Source organism: Lagopus leucura, unplaced genomic scaffold (assembly GCF_019238085.1).
Source record: "Lagopus leucura isolate 7727_CA_CO unplaced genomic scaffold, USGS_WTPT01 Super-Scaffold_73, whole genome shotgun sequence".
Lineage (NCBI taxonomy): Eukaryota > Metazoa > Chordata > Aves > Galliformes > Phasianidae > Lagopus > Lagopus leucura.
In genome coordinates this window covers 14,461,245-14,483,194 of record NW_024962252.1, presented here as the reverse complement: position 1 = coordinate 14,483,194, position 21,950 = coordinate 14,461,245, and the positions used below count along the sequence as shown (strand labels likewise).

At 33.2% G+C, this 21,950-nt stretch overlaps 1 protein-coding gene across 1 annotated transcript in view; it reads left to right on the top strand.

Annotated features, from left to right (window-relative positions):
* The window catches only part of CSMD1 (CUB and Sushi multiple domains 1), a 990,707-nt gene that overhangs the window by 822,826 nt on the left and 145,931 nt on the right, over positions 1-21,950 (top strand). Inside the window, exons 25-29 of the mRNA XM_042877582.1 lie at positions 3,047-3,173; positions 6,107-6,309; positions 17,292-17,483; positions 19,074-19,212; positions 20,269-20,456. Coding sequence (XP_042733516.1) covers positions 3,047-3,173; positions 6,107-6,309; positions 17,292-17,483; positions 19,074-19,212; positions 20,269-20,456 — 849 coding nt within the window. The remainder of the gene's footprint in view (positions 1-3,046; positions 3,174-6,106; positions 6,310-17,291; positions 17,484-19,073; positions 19,213-20,268; positions 20,457-21,950) is intronic.

Sequence of the window (21,950 nt, the reverse complement as noted above, 5' to 3'; positions counted from 1 at the left end):
AGAAAAAGAAAGAAAAAACATCAAGAACATTTCTACTCTTAGTAGACATGTTATTTTTCATACTTGGTTCTGGAACTGTTAATATATACATGTTTATATATGTGTGTGTGTGTGACAGTTCAAAATAACTTTCAGATTTGAATTAATAGACTTTCCAGGCTTCTTACACATTCAAGTTCTCAAGCTTTTCAATTTAATTGAGTGGCATTCTTTCCATCAGTGTTTGCCCTTAAGAGACTGTTCTTAATTTGTCCTACCTTTGTCTATCTTCCCATTTAATTTAAATAAAATCATTGCTCTAAGTTCATTTTCTGGAGTCTTTTCTTGTGTTCATTTTTACCAATAACTAAGAACTTGAATCAATTTCAAATTTTTTAAGCAAATAAATTCATAAGCCTACCCAATCCCCTTCCTTAGATTGATGATTAGTCTTCTAATCTATATTTGGGATGTTGAAATCTCAACCCTACAATATTTCCAAACAAAACAACAACAAATTCTGTGTATTGCAAGCTGACTTAGGAAAAGAAGACAGGAAGTCTTCTTGAAGGCTCTTACCTTTCCTCTTGTAGAAGATCTTTGACAACTCTTTTCCAAAATATTTTTGACCGATGTGTGTGTTCTTTTTATGCCAAGAGTTTTTATGCTGTGTTCTCTGCAATCCCATATCTTTACCTTCATTTCCACTTTTCTTGATAACATTATATTTTTATGCTTATGTATTAAACTTATCATTGCTACTGTGTCATTTTTTTTCACTATACCTCTACTTTGTACCTTGTATCCCTAGATTTCTTTTTGGCATATTGTTGCAAAGATTTTGGAATAATTTTTTCAAAAATCTTTCACCTCTTGAGTATCTAGCTTTATACCAACATTGATGGAGATCAAATACTGACCATTCTCTCTGAAAGTCTTCTAAAAGTGAATCTTTTTAGAATGCCTTTCTATGCCAGTCTATTAAATTCATTAAATCATTATCTGTCTTCCTACTGTTCTGTGTGAAGAAAAATTCATCATGAAGATCCCTGGAAATTCAGCTAGGCTTCTGCAGGTCATTTCAGTCTATTTACTTATTTATTCATTTGTTTGTTCATTTCTTTGTTTACTGAGGTGTATATAAGTGGTAATTTCTTTATTCAGTTCTGTGCCACGCTCTTCACTCTCTTTCTTCCTTTATTTGACTGGCTTATTTTTCATCATTTTGGTGACGTTGTCATGAACTTTGAACGATCTCTCTCCTGTTTAGGCACACTTCCATGTTTGCGCAGATCAGTTTTTTTTTTTTCTGTATCTTAGATCAACATTTGCTGTTTACTGTTGGCTTCAGCAGCATTTACATTCATCATTGTCTTTACAGTCATTCCAACCCATATACATAGTCAACATATTCTACAACTTTTCATCATTGATGATACACTGCTGTATTGATTTAGCTTTCATTTTCATTTTCTTAAAAAATAAAAATAATTTTTTTTTGAGTGCATGTTCAGTTCTGTTAGTTTTAGTTCTTTATATAATGCAGCATATTCTTTGATGTGGCGATTTTACTGTATGCTCATTACTGTTCAGAATCGCTGTAGAAAATTTGCTTTTCATTTGCTTCTAAGTGTTGTTTTTTTGTTTTTTTTTTTGGTGTTTTTGTTTGTTTGTTTGTTTGCTTTTTGTCATTTTTGGGTTTTTTTGTTTTGTTTTTTTTTTTTCCAGGCAAACTATAGAGTTTAAATAATTCTGATTTCACTTGTTTATCTTCCAAATAAGTTATTTGGTAAAGAAGTGTATCAATCATTCCATTACTTGCAGATTGCTGTCATGGCAAATATTACATTCTGAGGTTACATAATTAAAATTACTTGAAACCTTACAGAATAGTTATATTTGAAAAAAAAATAAAATGTTTTAGAGTAGCTTTCTGCTGTGGTTCTCTTCAAAATAGCAGGATAGGTAAGTAAATTACTCACCTTTTTTCCTCTAAGTTTATTTTAATGCCCTGTAACAATTTGGTTGTCAGCAGTGACTCAGTGGCATGCACTGGACTTACTATTTGTTAGGAGTTGTTGCTGATAAGTTATTTGGTCCCACTGTACTGTTTGTTTCATTGTCTGCATCTTACATTGTCATAGACAGCTATGCTTGAGTTGTTCTCCCCTGCAGTGTTTTTTAATGCCACTACTTGTGAGGCATCTCTGTTTAGGGTAAGTAAGGTAGGACTTTAGGGGCGTTACTTAACTGGGAAGACATTAATTATTTATCTTTCAAAAGTACCTTGCTGTTACAGGGTGCTCCTGTTTCATTAGGGCACAACTTTATAGTAGGCACGCAATGGTACAATGCTCTAAACGAGCAAAGTAAGCATCATTTCATTCTGGATATTTTGCACTGCAATAGGTCTCTCCACAAATTTAAGAAAGTTGTGATAATAAAAATGGTTAAAAACAGACTCTTCATACTCTCAAATCATAGCTTTCTGATTTATTCTCTCACTTGTTGGGAATATGGCATTTGAATTTGCAAATAACTGAGTAAAATACGAGGCAATACCTAACTGCTTTATGATATAATTAAACCAAAAGTTACAAAGAAGTAGCTTGAAACCATTAAGCTGAAAGCAATTTGACGTTAGAACAGGGAGAAAATGATTTTAATTACAAAGTGAAACTGTGTAAAATCTGTATTTCAGCATTCACTGTTATTTAGGAAAGACAAACATATTTGGTGAGACATTTCTGAGACCTTCAAACTTTATGCTTTCTGCTGTCTTACTGATCCTAAAATTGTGATTTTGTAATCTTCATTTTGAAGTACTTTTCCTTGTAAAACATCTTAATTACAGAAGTATGATTTATTGCTTTGCAACAAAGGAGGAATTTAACTTGTGTACGTCCTAGTTTATTATATGCAGGATAATGCTACTTCAGAGATGTTTTTACCTGTTACTTTTTAAAAGACACAGAAATGTGGAACAGAAAAAAAAAAAAAAGATGGAAATGCAAAATGTTATGGTCTTCAAATAATAATAATAATGCAATCCTTATTTATTTTGTAGCTGAATGTGGTGGTCGAATTCATGCTGCTACATCGGGGCGCATTTTGTCCCCAGGTTACCCAGCACCATATGACAATAATCTTCATTGCACCTGGATACTTGAAGCAGATCCAGGAAAGACAATAAGGTATATGCTTAATTTCAGTATTTATTATTTATTTCAGTATTTTGTAAATTATAGTTGTTTTTATGATCTTTTTCATTATTTTGTTTGTTTGTTTGTTTGTTAACTGCTTTTTGCATTAATCAAATTAGTCTTTGTTATTGTGTCATTTAAGAGAACCCATTTCTCCAGGGAACATCAGTGCCTAAACTGTACTGTGGATACCTGGGTATTTAACTCTTAACTGTGAATTCATCTGAATAGTATGGAGTATAAACCATTGGTATGGCTGAGCTGTTATAGAATCATAGAATCATAGAATCACTAAGGTTGGAAAAGACCTAAAAGATCACCCAGTCCAACCGTTCACCTATTCCCAATAGCTCCTACTAAACCTCAACACAACATCCAGTCTTTCCTTGAACACCCCCAGGGTCGGTGATTCCACCACCTCCCTGGGCAGTCCATTCCAGACTGTTATGCTTTTTTATAACAGCAAACTAGCTAAAGTGTCATCTATGGTTTCAAAATTCTTCCCTTAAGTTATTGTAATGTCACTTTTTTTAATATCTTACTATCATATTCAATGCAATAATTTGTTGTGAATAGAATATAATTATTCAGAGCTTTCTTTCTTGAATAAATTACCTCAAGCAATCCTAAAGTGCCTGAGTCTCTGCCAGGAATGCTTGGACATCAAGCATTTTGGTCCTTGTTGATTATTTATTAGGAGTTCACATGAAATTTGATGAGATTTTTACAATTAACAAGAGTATCAGAGAATATGAGCCCTGTAGAGCTTTTTAAACAACTCTGTAGGGTTTTCGTTTCTTATTCCTGCCCTATTCCATAATATCATTATTCAGACATACAACATTTTGAAGTATATATCATATTTTTTTCCATAATCTGTTGAATAGTAAGACCAGAAATATCTCAGAAGACCTTGAGATGAGCAAGTTTAACAAAAATAATGAGACTTAAAAAAAGAAACAAGACTGAGAGAATGCTTAATAGATAAGGACCTATTCATATAGACCTGGCAGCATAACGAAAAAGGGAAGAAATTAAAAAAACTACTTCAAAATGAGGGAAACACAAGTGGTGACTAACATACAAAGTAAAGGTAAATACTAAAAACTGCATGAACATACCAAGAAAACGGTTAAAACAGTTTAATTTCCATAATAGTTTATGGAAAGATAATGGAAAGATTTAAGAACTTAGGCAGGAGGGAGGAGGTAATACAAGGTCTTCCTCCTGGATCACAGCAGTGCCCACTGTCAGTATGAATTAGGGGGTGAAAGAATTGAGCACTGCCTTACCAAAAAGGAGCTGGGGATTCTAGTGGCTGGGAAGCTGGACACAAGTCATCAATGTGCCCTTACAGTCCAGAAAGTCAACTGTATCTTGGGCTGCATCAAAAGAAGTGTGGTCAGCAGGTCAAGGGAGGTGATCCTAGCCCTCTATTCTGCTGATGAGTTCTCTCCTGGAGTACTACATCCAGATGTGGAGTCCTCAGTATGGGAGAGACGTGGACCAGCTGGAATATGTCCAGATGAGGGCCACAAAAATAATCCAAGGTCTGGAACACCTTCTCTATGTGGACAGGCTGAGAGAGTTGGATCTGTTCAATTCGGAGAAGAGAAGGCTCTTACTTGTGACCTTTCAATATTTAAAGGATGGCTATAAGAAAGAAGAAAACAAACTCTTTAGAAGGTTCTGTCCTAATAGGACAAGGGAAAACGGTTTCAAACTAACAAAACAGAGATAAATATTGGATATTAAAAAAAAAAAAAAAGATTTTTAGAATAAGGGTAGTGGAACATGGATTGGAAAAAGTTGCATAGAGAGGTGGTGGATGCCCCATCCTGGGAGACATCCAAGGTCAGGCTGGACAGGGTTCTGAGAAGCCTGATCTAGCTGTAGTGTCCCTCTTCACTGCAGAGGATTTGGACTACGTGACCTTTAAAGATCCATTCCAACTCAAATGATTCTATGGTTCTACTATTCTATTGTAAGTTTTCAAAGCAGTTTTTCTTTGTGAGTTCAATACATTTACAAAAAATGTTATATATATATAGCTAAATTGCTCAGAATTGAAGGAATGAGAATATCTAAAGATTCAGCTTGGTTTTGCTGTAGTAACACTAACAGCTATGAAATGTCAAGTTCTGCTTAATAAGTTAGTTTTTCCACTACTAACAGGAAGTTGCTGTGAATGCAAAACTGTACAAAAATTTAACACATTATCAATATAATACTAATTGTTATAATTAAGAACAATTTTTGAGACTAACATAAGTAATGATAAACAGCTGAGATATATTACTTCACAATATTAGCTGTTTTATTTTGTGCAGAAAGTTCACAGATAGTAAGGTGTTTCATTATTCATTTTATATGGACAATAGTTTGAACTGATCTTTTAAATGAAAATAATTTGCTTTTAAACTTAAGTCACCACAACATTAGAAGTAAATGAGAAGTTATCTACTGGAAAGTATATTTCTGTATTTACTTTTTGATTTTTAATAATCCCATTTCATTAAGCCATATAATAGTTCAGCCTATCACAGGCAATTTTCATTTACATTTAAATGAGAAATTAATAATTTCCAATTAATGACAAATGCAATGAAGGAGTATCAACATGCAACCTTTTAAAACACACAAAAACTGTTTTTTATGTTTAGCTATTAAATTTCTTTAATGTAAGAATACACAGAATTTTAAGTCAATACAAAGATTCAGACAAATACCATAGCATTCTTGAAAATCTTTCTCAATCAGCTCACTCAACCGGAAAAAATGGACAAAATATTCTAGGATAAAGAGGCCTTCTTCAGTTTTGAAACAGCATCTCTAAACCACGAACAATTTGGGAATGATTGGTTTGAGTTTTATGTACTTGCATTTAATGAGTAATGTACAGGGTTTTTACTTTTTCTTTGCAGTCTGCATTTTATTGTTTTTGACACTGAAGTTGCTCATGACATCTTGAAGGTATGGGATGGGCCCATTGAGAGCAGTATATTACTTAAAGAATGGAGCGGCTCAGCTCTTCCAGAGGATATTCACAGCACTTTCAACTCATTGACATTACAGTTTGACAGTGACTTCTTCATCAGCAAATCAGGCTTCTCCATCCAGTTTTCAAGTATGTAAATACTTTTGCATCTCAATATCAATAATTATTTACTACATTTGTATGTATTATCCTTATACACTTGACTTTTTTTTTTTTTCTCATTTTACAGCTTCCTCACTCTTTGCAAAAAGATTATATTATTTTAATTCTACATGCTTATGCAGAAAGTACAACTAGGGTAAATTATATTTGTTTAGTATCTGTAAGTTTTCTTATTTGTTTGTATATATTGAAATTCCATACCCAGTATTATCCAATTAGATACTCTAATTACTCTAATTAGGGTAAGACACTTTATTTAAAATCCCTGTAAGTGCTGTCACTTGGAAGTAAAGGACACAAGTAAGCTTTCAGTCATTATTTCTGAATAAGAAAATATACTTCAGGAGCTTACTGGAATTTAAATGAATTTAAATGATACCTATTTACTTTCTGAATGTTGTGTCCCAAACCATAGACACCTAAAAAAGTCCTAAAATACCTAGTTAATAGTATGCAGGGTGAATTAGAAGAGAAATATCACTAAAACTTCAGATTTGTTTGCAATACAATATGCTGCTGCAATATGTAAAAATTAACTTCTTTAAACTATTCCATGTTGTTTTGTTTTTTTATTTGAGGAAATGAAATGTGATTTTTTTTTTTCTTACTCATTTTACTCATCTTAGCAAACATTTTATGTTACGTTATGCAAAAAGGGAAAGGTGTAATTTTATTTGTATATTTTGAAAGAAGGAAAATATTTAAACTTTGTGCTGACATGTTGCCAAATCAAATTCTTTGACCTTCAGTGATACTTCTAGTAAATATGAGACGATTTAAGGACTTAAGGGTGAACAACTGATTTTGTCTCAGTATACTTGATGGATGTCCTTATGGTTTTGCTAGCAATTGAACCATATGTCTTACTGGAATTAACTGGGATTAGTGATGGAGAATTGAATGTCTCATCTCAAGTAAAGGGAAAATGGTATTAAAGTTCCGTTCACCCTGCTTGGCAAGTAGAATGTTCTACTTACTTTTTGAATGTAAGTAATGAAAAGTAGGGTTTAAGGAATATATAATGTAAACGTTAAAATATTTCATCTAAAAATGGGAGCTTAATTTATTTAATCTCCTTGAGGCCATAAGTGGGCCACTGCAGTCTTGATATGTAAAGGATTCAAGCTGATTAATCTATGAATATGTGAGGATCTTTGTGTGCTTTAGTATTCATCATGTGTTCAACTGTATCTCTGTTTATCACAAAATTGCAAAGAATGATGAAAATTCACTTTAGTAGTTCCTAACATTATGCACAGAATAATCTTCAGTTGCTCAATTTTTTTTTCTGGTGATTTCAGATAATGTAGATGTGTAATTACAAGTTCTATGACAGTAACTGCTTGAGTTTCGAGTCTCTTTGTTACTGTGTGATGGGTTTTTGGGTGATGTTTTTATTAATGAGCATATTGTATTTAAACTTAAATTACCAACCAAAAAGTTATCTTTAAATGAATAATTCCACAGCCTTGAGGAACCTTCAAGAATCTGGAATTTTTTATGCATGCAAATTCTGTATTGGATTGTGCAATTAGGATAAGTATCTATGTCAGTAGACATCCACTTACAGCATCATATGAGGGATATGCATATGAGAGTATCAAGTCAAATGAGCAGCTCAAAAACAAAGCATTGAATTGCTAGTCTTTGGTTGAGAATTTGTTTCACAGTACTGCAAATCTTCTAGTTACTTTCATTCTATATGTTCAAGAATGCTATTATAGCATCTGCCTAAAAAACTTTTCAATGAAAGTATAGTATGAAATAGATCAGAACATAATTACCTATGAATTACTTACTGTTGATTGTATATCTAATTACGTATGTTTTTAATGGAGAAATGTAAATAGCTGAAGATCACAAAACATTTGAATGCTATTAAAAGTGCCTTTGTCTTGCCCACTCAGCTCAGCATGCAGAGCATGAGGACACGAACTGACAAGAGTGATTATGTTAATTGTAATCAGTCTAATGCTTTTCATTAAAACTTAATTACCATTTAATCATGCATAAAAGGAAAAAAAAAATGGTATTCACTGTACAAAACTGACCTTTACTCTAGGGGTTAAATATATTAAAACTATGTATTACAAGCCAGGGATGTCAACTGGCTTTCTTGTCACGATGGAGAAATTGAACACAAGAAGAGTATAGACATATTTGATAATTGGCTTCCTTTTTCTGAAGACACATAGGTACTAGTAGCAAAAACTTCCCACCTAAGTCAATGATTAAAATGAAGTTTTCTATCCTGGATTAATTCTCACCATACTATAAGTAAAAAATTTCCCTCTGGCATCTAATCTAAATAACCCTCTTTTAGTTTACAGCCGTTTCCCCTTTTCTATTACTATCTACCCATGTAAACTGTTGATTTCCCTTCTGTTGATAAGCTCTCTTTAAGTACTGAAATGAGGTCCTGCTGAAGCCTTCTCTTCTCCAAGCTGAACAAGCCCAGCTCTTTCAGCTTGCCTTTGAGAGATACTCTAGCCCATTGATCATCCTCATGGCCCTAATAAAATGATGCATTTATAGTTCTTCAGCAGATTTTTGTAGATATTGCTCCTCAAACCTGAAATATAGTAAAAGGTTGTTCTCACACTTCTTATGATGGAAAAACATTTTGTGGATGTCTTAAATTCAGACCCAACTGTTTTCTATGCCTACCTCTGTTTCTTTGACATTGCTAATTTTTGTTATGGTCTTCTGTAAGCATACACTTAAAGATCAGTATAACTATGTGAACAGAAATATTACTTCTTTCTGCTAATATAGAAGAACAGGAAAAATGGTCTGATATTTTATTAACTTTTTTCTAAATTTCTTTGTAATGTTTTTGAATTATTGAAAAAGCTTCAACCATTGATTTTGTTAAATGATAGATATTAAATGATGGCATCTGTAGGGTTGGTTTAGCCCAAATTTGTTTTTTCTGCTGTTTGTTTGCTTTCTCAACATTTATAGAATTTTCTTTGAAGTAAAAGTAGAGATAAAAAATGAAGAAATTGTTTGTGACTTAATCATTAGATTAACAACACAAATAATCAATTATGGTAATAAAGTAAGCAACTTATACCAATGAGTTAATTAGAACTCTTATTTGGAAATTGTTGTTTCTGATGTTGACTTATCTGTTGATCTTTTTCTTCTTCTGAAAAGACTTTAAGCATCAATGGTTCTGTTTTTTATACTTCCTAAAGACACTGTGCTTAATCTTTCAAATTTATTTAAGCAGTAATATCTGCTTCTGTCCAGTTTTGTAATTCCATATATCTGCTTTCAGAAATTCTTATGGTAACTATGCTACACGTCTTGAACTGTTAGAGTACTTTTGTCTTGTAATTTGTTCATTGATTGCTGAGATAAATCTTAATTAGTTGCCTAATAGTTCGACTTTAATATAAGTTCAGTTTTCCATTTTAAAAGAAATTTACATATGCAGAATCACATATGTGCCTTATTATGTGCCTATGGAATTTTGAGTTCAAAGAACAAAAAAATGCATTAAGATATCTTGAGTTAAAATAGGTTATTCAAAATTCTCTTTTATTTAAATCTGTAGCCTAATCATTCTTCATTGTTTAGTTTCCTGTTTTGCTTTCTTTGATGCTATAAATGTTCATTATATGCTTACAGTAAGTCAGTTTAATTGGTATGGAAAATAATTTGTATCCATAATCTAATCCATAGCCTGGTTAAGGCATCCCAAGTCTCATGAAAAGTAGCAGTTTTTGTTTGGTTCCTGTACAACTAACAAGAAATGAAGCTTTGGTTACTTGAGTTACTACTACAAACTTGCAGACTTTCATATTTCAGACTTACTAAAAGAGATGGAATTAGTATTTGGGTTTCTTTTTTTATTATGCTACTGGACAATGCAAGATAGTTATGTTTCATACCAGTTTGCTTAGTTGTTAATGTGTATATTTATGCATATATGTAATATTCTTGTTTGAGACCAACCACTACTCTTTCACCTATGGAAGTGCTGGTTAGTCTGAAATTACTGTAAATCTTATTGTCAGGAACAGATTTTTACACAAGTCTGATTTAACAGCAATTTAGTTTTTATTAATACTTTTATGGTAAGTCATGAGAATAGTTTGTATGATTCTTAGTAGCACTCAATCATCAGACAATTTAACACAATTGTTCAACAGAATTTACTATAATCAAATACAATGGCTTAGTTAAATTCAGGAGTGGGAGAGACTTCTAAACACAGCTGGGTGTTTGATAATCTTTTCCTCCAGTATTGAGCTGCTGCTCATCTCATTTAAGATTGCCTTTGATAGGATCATGAGATTATTCATTTTTGTCAGTAATTTTCCACGATTCAAATCTTTTTCTGTTGTTTTTGGGGGCTATGATTCAGTTTTGTACTACTCCTTCCTCTTTCCCTCATAGCACATAATCATACCTTTGTCAATTAGCCATGTTACAGGAGCTCTGGCTATGGCCAAGGGAGGCCTGATTGTCCCATGTCTGTATGTACGGATAACAGAGGGATGGTACATTGTTATGGTCCAACATTCAGTAAATAAAAGACAAATTATGTTGTGATGGCTCTTCCAAGAATCATAATCAGACATAGAGATTACAAAGGAATGATGCCATGTCAGGCAAGAGCTGCTCCATCACACCTATGTACAATGTCTTGCCTTTGATATGCCAAAATCCTTTTCAAATCTGTTGTGCAAGTTCTTCTGTCAAAATATGTGAAGACTGTGCATTGCCTGTAATTTACAACCCTAGCACTTTGAAAGTCTTCATAGACATTATAACCATATGAAATAAAAAAAATGGTGTCTTTAGCAAAATACTGCAACAAATACTGACATGATTGTTTACCACAGGCAGAGTGCAAACAATATGGAGGAAGGTGATTTTTTTATTTCTGTGTTTTTTTGTTTTTTTGTTTTTTTTTTTGTACAATACATGACGGGCAAAACAAACTGATAACAGATGAAGTGCTCTTCAGGTGAAAGATAAATTGGGCACAACTTTAACATATTGATCACGAGGCTATAGACGCAAAGATATACAGTGAATCATGTTCTCAAAAACAGTATGCTATTGATTTTCAGTGATGTTCTAAATCAATTTTGAAAAGGCAGTTTGGGGGCTAAATCCAAAACAAAATCCAAAATGAGATTCTGTAAGATTATTAAGTTTAACACAGTGCTTACCAACACATGAAGGTCTGAAGATTCCCTAGCTACCTTTGTTTTTTTCCAGCTTCCCATTCTTCTTACACTAATTCCATCATTTGTATACACGTGTGTCTTACTCTGAGCAGATGAGACAGGAAGAAGGAGAAGGGAAATCTGTACAGAGCAGGACTCTATTAACACTCAGTATTTTGTAGGTTACTGTGTAGAACCCAAGGGCAAGAACTGGTAAGCAGCAAAAGAGTTCTTTGCCAGTTAACAGAATTAAAATAACTTCTCCTGGTTATGTTATTTTAGAATGAGTGAATCACTGAGGTTGTAAAAGACCTTAATTCTTTTCAATCATTTCTAAAAATAAAGTCTTGCAAAAGAATTTTGATTTGACTTAGCATCCTTCAGTCAAAAAATGTAGTTATTGCTTTTCCTGCTTTCTGTCACATGTATTTTAATTTAATGCTCTGTTAATTTGACACTTAATTTCCCACAGAGCTCTACTGGAGAGACGGGCTACCCATGGCTTGGACAGGTGTATGATTTGCTGGGTGAAGAACTGGATGAATATTGAGGCTAAAGAGTCATAGTGAATAGTGTTCTATCCACTTGGTGACTGGTCACAAGTGGTATTCCCCAGGGCTCTGTCTTAAGGCCTATTTTGTTCAACATTTTTATCGGTGATCTGGTTGAGGAGTTTGAGTGCACCCTCAGTATGTTTTCAGTTGATACCGAGTCAGGCAGAAGTGTTGATCTGCTTGAGAGCAGGCAAACCTTGCAAACCAGATTCAGATCTGGATAGACTGAGTAAATGGGCTGCATCCACTCAAATGACACTCAACAGGGCTAAGTGCCAGGTCCTGCATTTGGGTCACAACAACAACAAGACTTGGGAAAGGTGACTGGAAAGTTATCTCACAGAAAAGGTGTGCTGATTAATAGCCAGCCGCATGCCGAAGTGATTAAGAAGGCTAATGGGAACCTAGTTACATCAGAAATAATGTGAGCAATCAGAACCAGGAGAGCGACTGTCTCTTTGTAGGCAGTACTTAGAGATGTGTTCAGTTTTGGGCTGCTTACTACGAGATGTATACTGAGTTATTTGAGAATGTGCAGAGAAGCTGGTGAAGGGACCATGAGCAGTGTCTGAGGAAACAGTTTGTTTAGTCTGGAAAGGAAGAGGCTGAGAGGAGATCTCATTTCTCTGTAAGTACTTGAAGGGATGTTAGAGTGAGGTGGGTGTTGGTCTCTTTTCTCAGATGGGAGGTGATGATATGAGGTTTCAGGTTGCACCAGAGGAGGTTCAGATTGTATGTTAATTTCTTCATGGAGATGATGGTCAAGCTGGGCTTCTCATGGCAGTAGTGAAGTCCCCATAGTGTTTAACAGATACATGAATGTGATTCTAAAGGGCTTGTTTTAATGATACGATACAGTAGGTTAAACTGATGGTTGGACTTAATGTTCTTAATGATCTTAATGTTGTTTTCCAAAATATATCGTTCTATGATGCTTGCTTTCAGCTTCAAGTCACCGATTTCCTCAGTTTTTAAAAAAATTTATATGGCAATGTTACATCACAGTGTGAAAATACCCATTCCCATACATATATATGATAGCTTTTAATTATATGCCTTTATATCAGTACATGGGTTGAGAAGAACCTCTTATGAAGTGAGATAGATGATAGAAGAATTAGTGATTCTTAACTTGTGGATAACTTATTAACATGTATAATACCTATGACCTTTAAATAGTTTCTCAATACTATCTATGAATGAAATGAAGTAATGGTAGACTTGTAATTTTTCTGCAGTTACAGAGTCTCCTGGAAATCTTGTGATGTAAAACTACTTGAAAAGGAGATGTGTTGAAAAGTTGACAGCCTGTCTAAACGTTCACTTTACTGGATGACACATCAGTGCTTAAATGTCTGACGTTTGATTTAATTAGGATCAAGTGTACCTGGCATGATAAAAAAGCTGCTGTTTTCAAATACAGAAAGAAATACAGAAGGAACAAAAATGTTAAGATTGTTTTGGTGCTTCTGTTTTCTGTGATTAACGGTGAAATAAATTTTAAAAGGTATCAGTCCTTAGTGATCGATGCATACTTGACTGAGATTGGCAATAATTGTTGATTGCTGAAGATTTTTAAGAAAAAAAGAAAAGAAGATATTAAAAGATTTGTTTCAAAAAAAGTACTTGCTAATGAGATTCACTTACGCTAATACACCTCAAAAAATTTGCTTTTTTAACAGAGATGCACTAGTGATCCACTTTTTGAGCTATTGTTATCTGTCAAACATTAAATAATTTATCTGAGTTCATGACAGTACTTCCCCTATGCTCGTGTATACACTTAGTAAAATGCACTAGTATGGGATGTCACTTAGATTGTCAGGGTGATTCCTGTGGAGTACTTAGATGATACTCCTTAGTAGTAATGGCCACTACTTTAGTTCTCGGACTGATGCTTATAAATTCTGGTGGAAAATTCTCCCAATTTAAAAAACAACAACAACAACAAAAAAGCTTCTATTGTCTTTTACTTCATTTACAAATGAAACCATCTCAAAGTATGTAAACTATATTATTTTGGAGTGGAAATAAAAGACAAAAAATGATTAATAATAAAGTGATAAATAAAATTTCTGTATTTATAGTATTTTGGTTAGCATATATCATGAATTCTGATGTAGGGATGTTTCATAATTTCAGTGATTTTTCCAAATGGTCACATATTTGCTACTGTACACATAGAACCACGTTCATAAGGTCCTCCTTTTAATCTTTTCTTGTTTCTCACTCTGCTCGTTATTTTTTTAAGTCTTTCTCCTTCCTGCAAATATAGAATACAACTACACTTGAACACAATGAAAAAAACTAGATAAGTAATTTAATTATTTCAGAAGATCACCTCAGGTCAATACAAATTAGAGTTTTACTGCAATTAATTTCCAGTGAGATTTTAATTTTCTTATTCTGATAACATGAACTGACAGTTTTGATTTCAAAAGGCTAAAAACACCAAACCCACATTAATGGTCTCAGGTTTGAAAAAATAAGAATTTTTCATCTGTACAACTTAGTATCTGTCTCTTTCAGTTTTGCAAATGTTTAGTTGCTGTTGCTGTTTTCTGTAGTGATATTGTCTTTTGGTGTGAAAGGAAGGAGTAGATGCAGCCAGTAATAGAGAAAATTGACTTCCTGTAAATTCTGTTCACCAATGTTCCTAAGGATTGAACCAGAGAAAAAAACGGAAAAAAAAAATTGGATAAACAGAGCAGAAAGATCACTAACATACATCATTTATGGTGTTCCTTGATTTTAAAACTGTTTCAGACCTTTCAAAAAAAATTGAAGTGAATGAAAATATAATTAATTAATTTTAAACCACAACCAGCGTAATAAAGTCTGATTCCTTCCTTAAATAAATAAATAAATAGATAGATAGATAAATAAATACTTAATTTTGAGGTGTAATACAATTTCAAGTGAAGACACCTAAATTTGTGTGTCAGTTCAGATGTCCACATGTGCACTGCATAATGGTCAGTGGAAATGCAGAGCTTGAATGTCTCATCTGAAGAAATATTTGTTTCCTTTTAATTGTTTTAGAAGCTGTTTTTCGGCTCTGGTCTGCAGGTTATTTCTAATCAGATTCTATGTTTGTTCTTATTCCAGCATAAACAGTTGGCAGTGATTGTTACAGGAGAACAAACCACAAAAATGACTACCCAGTCTCAGTGGCAGCAAACTGCCCATAAGCCATTTTTCTTTTGTGTTTTTGTGTGTATATTTGCTCATGTTTCAAATAAAGCCTCAGTCTAATTTCAATTATTTAGATGCCCTATATAAATTACTCTTGTGTAATGATCATAACATTTCATTTTTCACTGTGACTCTGTAATGCCAGAGGTGGGAAAAACAACAGTGCAAAAACAAGTACAGAATTTTTCTCAGTGACATTTAATACTATATAAAGAAGCTCGGAAGAGACTATGCCCTCTCTATTTGTAGCGATAGAAACTGATCACGAAGCATAATTATGCTCCTACTCTTTTTTTGGGCGTGTAATTTTTAGTGCTTTACTGTAACCTAATTGCTTGATATGCTACATACTGCTCCAAAGGCATAGCCACTTCTTTCTCAAAGTGTAGGAAAATGTGCAGCCAACATACATTATCATAAGTAATGATAATATTAGCTTATCAACCAAGAAAGTGGTAGAAAACAGATTTAACAATGTCATATATGCTTTCAATAAATTATATCAGTTTATCTCTGAGTCCTTGTTATTGGTCTGATCGTATCTTACAGATGAGAACAAAATTGCACTTTGAAGGGGCATCAGATTTAAAATCAAGCTGGTTATGAATTAGTTCAAGAATAAATTGATTGTTTGAAGTGTGAGCGTGCAGAGAGTATAAGTGAGTCATACTAGAAGAAAAAAAATTATTGTTGATATTTTTATATTTTTCAAGCATTCCCCTTGTGGTACAGATGAGAAGAAAGGTGGGTGGAGCAGACTTAACATGTCTTTGATCTTGGGTACAAGAAGTTTAAACTAGACTGAATGAAGACAGTGAAAAGGATAGAGGGACTTGTTTGTAGATGCTCACCAGTTAGTTGTTCTGACACTAGGTTTTTGACTTCTTTATTTGCCTTTTCTTACAATCGTGGCCAAGTTTTTGAAAAGGACATGACTGGGTGAAACAGTCTAGAGTGATGGCAATCATAGTGCAGCTCAGTGATGCAGTGACAGGAGTCTGCAGAGATGAGACCTTCCTTCCTACAGTGTTCTACAGCAGCTCAGGATATTGAATACTTGAGGCCAGTAGAACCTCGCCTCTTCTTCTTCCAGTAATGAATACAGATTTGTGTATGTACTTTTCTGGAGAGCTAGTTGCTTTATGTCATACCATAGCGATGGTTCTGCTCGAATATATATTAATCATTTTTACAAAGCAAAATCTATATCCAAACTCAAGAGCCTGAAAATATGAGAGATGTTTGCATAGATTGAGAAAAGATAAGAGGAATATGAGTATTATTTTTTTCTCTGCACCCACTGGAATCTGTTTGCTAAAATAGATGTTTGGGTAACAACTAGAACAGAAATTGATTAATTTAAGCATACTTTGAAAAAGTTATTGCATGTCCCTGAAAAGGAAAATTCAGGACTACTTAAAACTGCTTTTATTTCAGCCAGATGGGCAAGCATAACATTTACATGCTGGATGTGGATATTAAGACTATAAAGCAGTGTTATTATGTTACTTACCTTATTGTGCAAAAAGGTATCAAAGTGCATAAGGAAATTTGCTTTGATAACTGAAACATTACAATTTAAAAAAAGGAGTTACTAGATCTTCTGTTGCATTGTGGATGGATGGATGGATGGATGGATGGATGGATGGATGGATGGATGGATGGATGGATGGAAAGGAAAAAAGGAAGAAAGAGAGAGAGAGAGAGAGAAAGAGAGAAAGAAAGAGAGAAAGAGAGGAAGGAAGGGAGGAAGGGAGAAAGGGAGAAAGGAAGAAAAGCTTGTGTTTGTTTGGCTCAAGCCATATTTTATACTAAGGAAGCTGGGATAATTGTGATGCATTTCAGTAGGCAAATTCTCAGAAAAAAAAAAAAAAAAGAACAAAATTCATACCGATGATAGATAATGAATAAATACTACTGCCTTGTTTGGAATGCTCTTGTAAAAATACTGTGCTTTTGATTAGAGATGTGTAGTATCTACATCATTAACCTTTTATTTCATGATTCCTTAAAGCTTCTATAGCATCAACCTGTAACGATCCTGGAACACCACAAAATGGTACCAGATACGGAGACAGCAGAGAGCCTGGGGATACTACTACCTTTCAATGTGACCCTGGTTATCAGCTTCAAGGACAAGCTAAAATAACATGTGTGCAACTGAATAACCGATTCTTCTGGCAACCTGATCCTCCTACATGCATAGGTAATGAGATGATGTTATTCTCCACTTCAGAATAATACAGATTATATTTCTTATTCAACTAGTGGATGATGTGTACATAATAATATGAAAGTGTTTACTAAACAAGTGTTTACTTGCATAATTGGTAAATTAAAAATCTTTAAATAAAAATCAAAAGACTTGGTGTGTAAAGGTCTGGATGGTTCATGCACTTTCTCTGATGTGCAAATTTTCTTTCTCCCTATCTGGTCAAAATAAAAAAGAGGAAAGGGAAGAGGGAGGAAAAGGAAAAGGAAAAGGAAAAGAGAAAAAGGTATATTTGGGGGAAAAAGTGTGAACAAATCTTTATTTTTCCTTATATTTAACGTGACCTTGAAGGGGAAAGCAGACAAAAATAGTCTTTACTGCAGACATGAAAATATTAGAAACTTTAGGAGTTCTCTTAAAGGTGTTATACATCAGTTTTAAAATTACCGTAAAGTCTTTATTTTAGTATGCTACTGATTACTTCTGTTTAATAAGTGTATTTGTCTCTGAATAATCTCTGTGAGACTTCTGTTCCTGATTTAGTGTTTTCTGCTCCATTCATATCTTAAAGTTTTGATCATGGTTTTCTCAGGCTGAATTATCAGAACATCTTAAAACATGTAAGTCATTGCCTGTAATGTCTGCTTATGAATAAAGAAAAAACAAATAGGAAAAACCAGACCAAAAATAATGAATAAAATATTAAAACTACAGAAACATTGATTAAATTCACCAAAAATTAAAATAAAAGTTTATTCTATTTTCCTAAAATAGAAGGAGTATTCTTATGAACATTTGCCTTTGGATTAGGAGTGATCTTTCAAAGTAAATATTTTGCTTATGATTTACAGTTGTTCTGGAGCTTTTGAATGAACCTAAAGTGAAACATTTGGTCTATGAATTATTCCAACCGTAAACGGGCATTCAGTCATAGAATCATTGAGTAAATCAGATCAGTACAGATGCCCAATCCTTAGTACCGACAGCTTGATTCTACAGATGTGTTCAGTCTGCATGACTTGGTAATATATATGCAACCATGCTGACTACTGTGCTTTTGAGGTAGGCTTCTGTGAAATCATTACCTTTGAAAGCTGGACTTCTTATGTGCTTAAAAGTAAAGCTTAATTTATCGAAAGAAAATTAATATATTTGATTTTTTAAATATATATTGGAGATAATTTTACTGACTGAATCAGCGCTGCTTTGTATTATATCTTTGACCAAAAGGGGCTGCATTGTGAATGACACTGTTAAACTATTAAAGTACTTCCTGTACATAAGAACTTCAGTTTGACAAAGATGGGATCATGCAATAGCAAGAATGTACAGCACTTCCTATTCAACTTAGTATTTTTATTCCTTTATGAAGAGCTTTTCTTGTGCTTACTTTGAATATTAAAATAGTTCATTTTATTTCTGGAAAATACAAAAATGTTTTCTAGGTGGAAGTGGGAAAGCTATGTTCAAATATTTTTTGTTATTAAATGTAGAAGTCAATTCACTTCTATTTAACAGCTAACATACACTTGTGAATTTAAAATGTGACCATATTCCTATTTTTTTTTTTTCACATTGTGGCAGCTGCATGTGGAGGTAACCTGACAGGCCCAGCAGGAGTTATTTTATCACCTAATTATCCACAGCCGTATCCTCCTGGGAAAGAATGTGATTGGATAATAAAAGTAAACCCCGACTTTGTCATTGCGTTGATATTCAAAAGGTACTGCTTCTGAATTAATGCCTCTGTTTAACGGAATTTCAAATCTCATGTCTCAAAATGGCATCACTTATCAGTTCTCAAAGCTTCTAACCATATCCTATGGCTCTAATGTTGGAGAATACATAGTATGTGCTATAGTTTTGTTTCAAATTAACACAAAATAGCATAGGTATATGTCACTTTTGATATCAAATATATACCTGAGCATCAAAAATTGCTGTAACCTCTGGAAAAAAGCTTTGAAAAACTTCCCATATTGAATCAGGTCTATGTGATCATCTTGGCAAGTGAAATTTTTTTTTTCCTTTCGTTTTGTATCCTAAATTTGATTTTTAAGCTGAGAGTAATATTGCTTTCTGCTTCATTAGGTGTAGTCCAATTATTATTATTTTAGAAAAAGAAGTACAAGTTCTGAGGGTTTTGATGTGCAAAATTTGCACCCTCTCTTAGAAAAAGAAAAAAAGAACAGTTTTGTCTGTTGATTGACTGCAACATGCTTTCTAACAATATATTGATATACAGAGTCAAAGCACGAGGAATCTGAAAGTTATCTAATCAATAATTAAAAAAAAAAATCTGTTCTTTGAGTATTTTTTCAAGCAGTATTCAAGAATGAGAATGTTTCTGATGAGTGGAATTAATATATTCTAATTTAGTCCAGTAAAAACTTGACTTAAATTGCTTAAATTAATAAGCATGTTATCTGGATCATTCCTGTGATCAGTAGTAAGATGCAGCCTTCTGCAGCAAATGTTTCATCCTATCTTGAGAAAAGTATTTAACATAGGGCGGAGTGTATGTTTCTTATTTACTGGCTGTGAATGGAGCCTGAATAGTAGATCTTTGGCCTTATAGTAGATCTTCTGGAAAGCTCAGTTTGTTCATATCAGTGGTAAGGAGAACTCCATCTAAAGACAATACATTTTCACTGTGAATCATGCTTAAAAGATTTATATTTCTGGAAAAGAAAATGTGTTAGAAGATTGGCAGCCACAGTTACAGTCTTGTTTAATTCATGAAAAATAATCTAAGACTTAATTCTCTTCTTCTTTTCAGTTTCAGTATGGAGCCCAGTTATGATTTTCTACATATCTATGAAGGGGAAGATTCCAACAGTCCTCTAATTGGCAGTTTTCAAGGCTCACAGGCTCCTGAAAGAATAGAGAGCAGCGGTAACAGTCTGTTTCTGGCTTTTCGCAGTGATGCTTCTGTTGGAATGTCAGGATTTGCTATTGATTATAAAGGTATTGTTCTTATCCTAATCTGTGGTAACATATGAAAGAAATGTTAATTAGATTTACTGAGACTCAAATCTGTCTAATTCTGGACGTATTCATATTGAACTGATACCCTTTTACATAAACACAGGTTATAAAAAGTTTTCTGTAAATGTGTTGAGAAACACAGAAGCTCTTTTTCATGAAATCTTTCACATTACTATATGCATTTTCAGCTTCCAGGAAAAAAAAATAAAAATAGGAGATGCACATAAAAAGTAGCATTTGCAAAGGAATTGTCTCGCCCCATTGCAAGACATGACTGTTGGTGTTTCTTTGCTGATTCATACCAATACATTTTCCTTTCCACTTTGCTTCAGAATCTGCATATGTGTCTGTTGACTAACTGTTGCAGGAGACCATTTGCATTTTTGTTTTCAGGGAAGAATAGGGAGAGTGCTAATTGCTGTTTTTGACAGAGAATAGGTTATATTTTCTTTTAATTAAATACACGCACACGTAAACACACAGGTGAAAAGCTGGTTTGTTTCTGGTCCAGATGCTGTCTTTGACTTAATTGTCATCTCTGCATGGATTCAGTCAAGCTGTTTCTCATGAGCAAAGGTGCTGCCTCAGCTTCTTATTCTTGACAATTAAAATAAAATATATAATGTACACGTCAAAAATGTAAGAACAAAAAAATACAAAACAACACTAAAGACAGTAGAAATGACAATGAAGCAGAGAGAAGTTAAAAAGAAATGTTACATTATTTTTATATTTATTCTGCATCTTTTATCCATCACTACACATTATTCTGTGTATTGGAAAGCCTTTTCTTCCCAAAGCAGTTATCACACTGCCATAGATGATTAAATTCTTGTCTATTTATTCCTTTCTAAACTTGAAAAAAATATATATTTTTACAAATGGAATACTTCCATATTTTAGCTCGCTGTGTATTTTCTATTCTCAATGTAGTCTGACTTATGTGCCTTTATGCAGTCAAAATGGAAGAAAAAGAAAATATGTTATCAAAACAACATATTTTGAAAAGTTATCATAATAAATAAGCAATTTGTGCCTTATAATTCTACACTATAATTATGTTAACTAATATTTTCTTAAAAAATATATATCTGTTTCCATTTCTGCTTATTGACTTATATGCCAATCCAGATTGGCTTTTTGAAAATTTCCCTTGAGTATTTTATTTAAAATATATTGCTATATTATCATTTAAAAAAGGAAGGAGGAATGGTATAAATTCTGACTATGAATTGCACCCTTGAATTTTTCAATAAAAAGACTTTGCATCCCATTTGTATTAGGTGCATCCTTGCCTCCTAGAGTTCAGTTATTTAGCAAAATATTATTTTCAGAAGTTATCTGACATATTTTTCATAGGTTTTAAATGGACTGTGTTGTATTTAAGTCATTGTTAACAAAATATATGACATCAACAGTATAATAATACTGATATTGTTTTTGTTTATCTACTTATAATATTCCAGCCCTTAA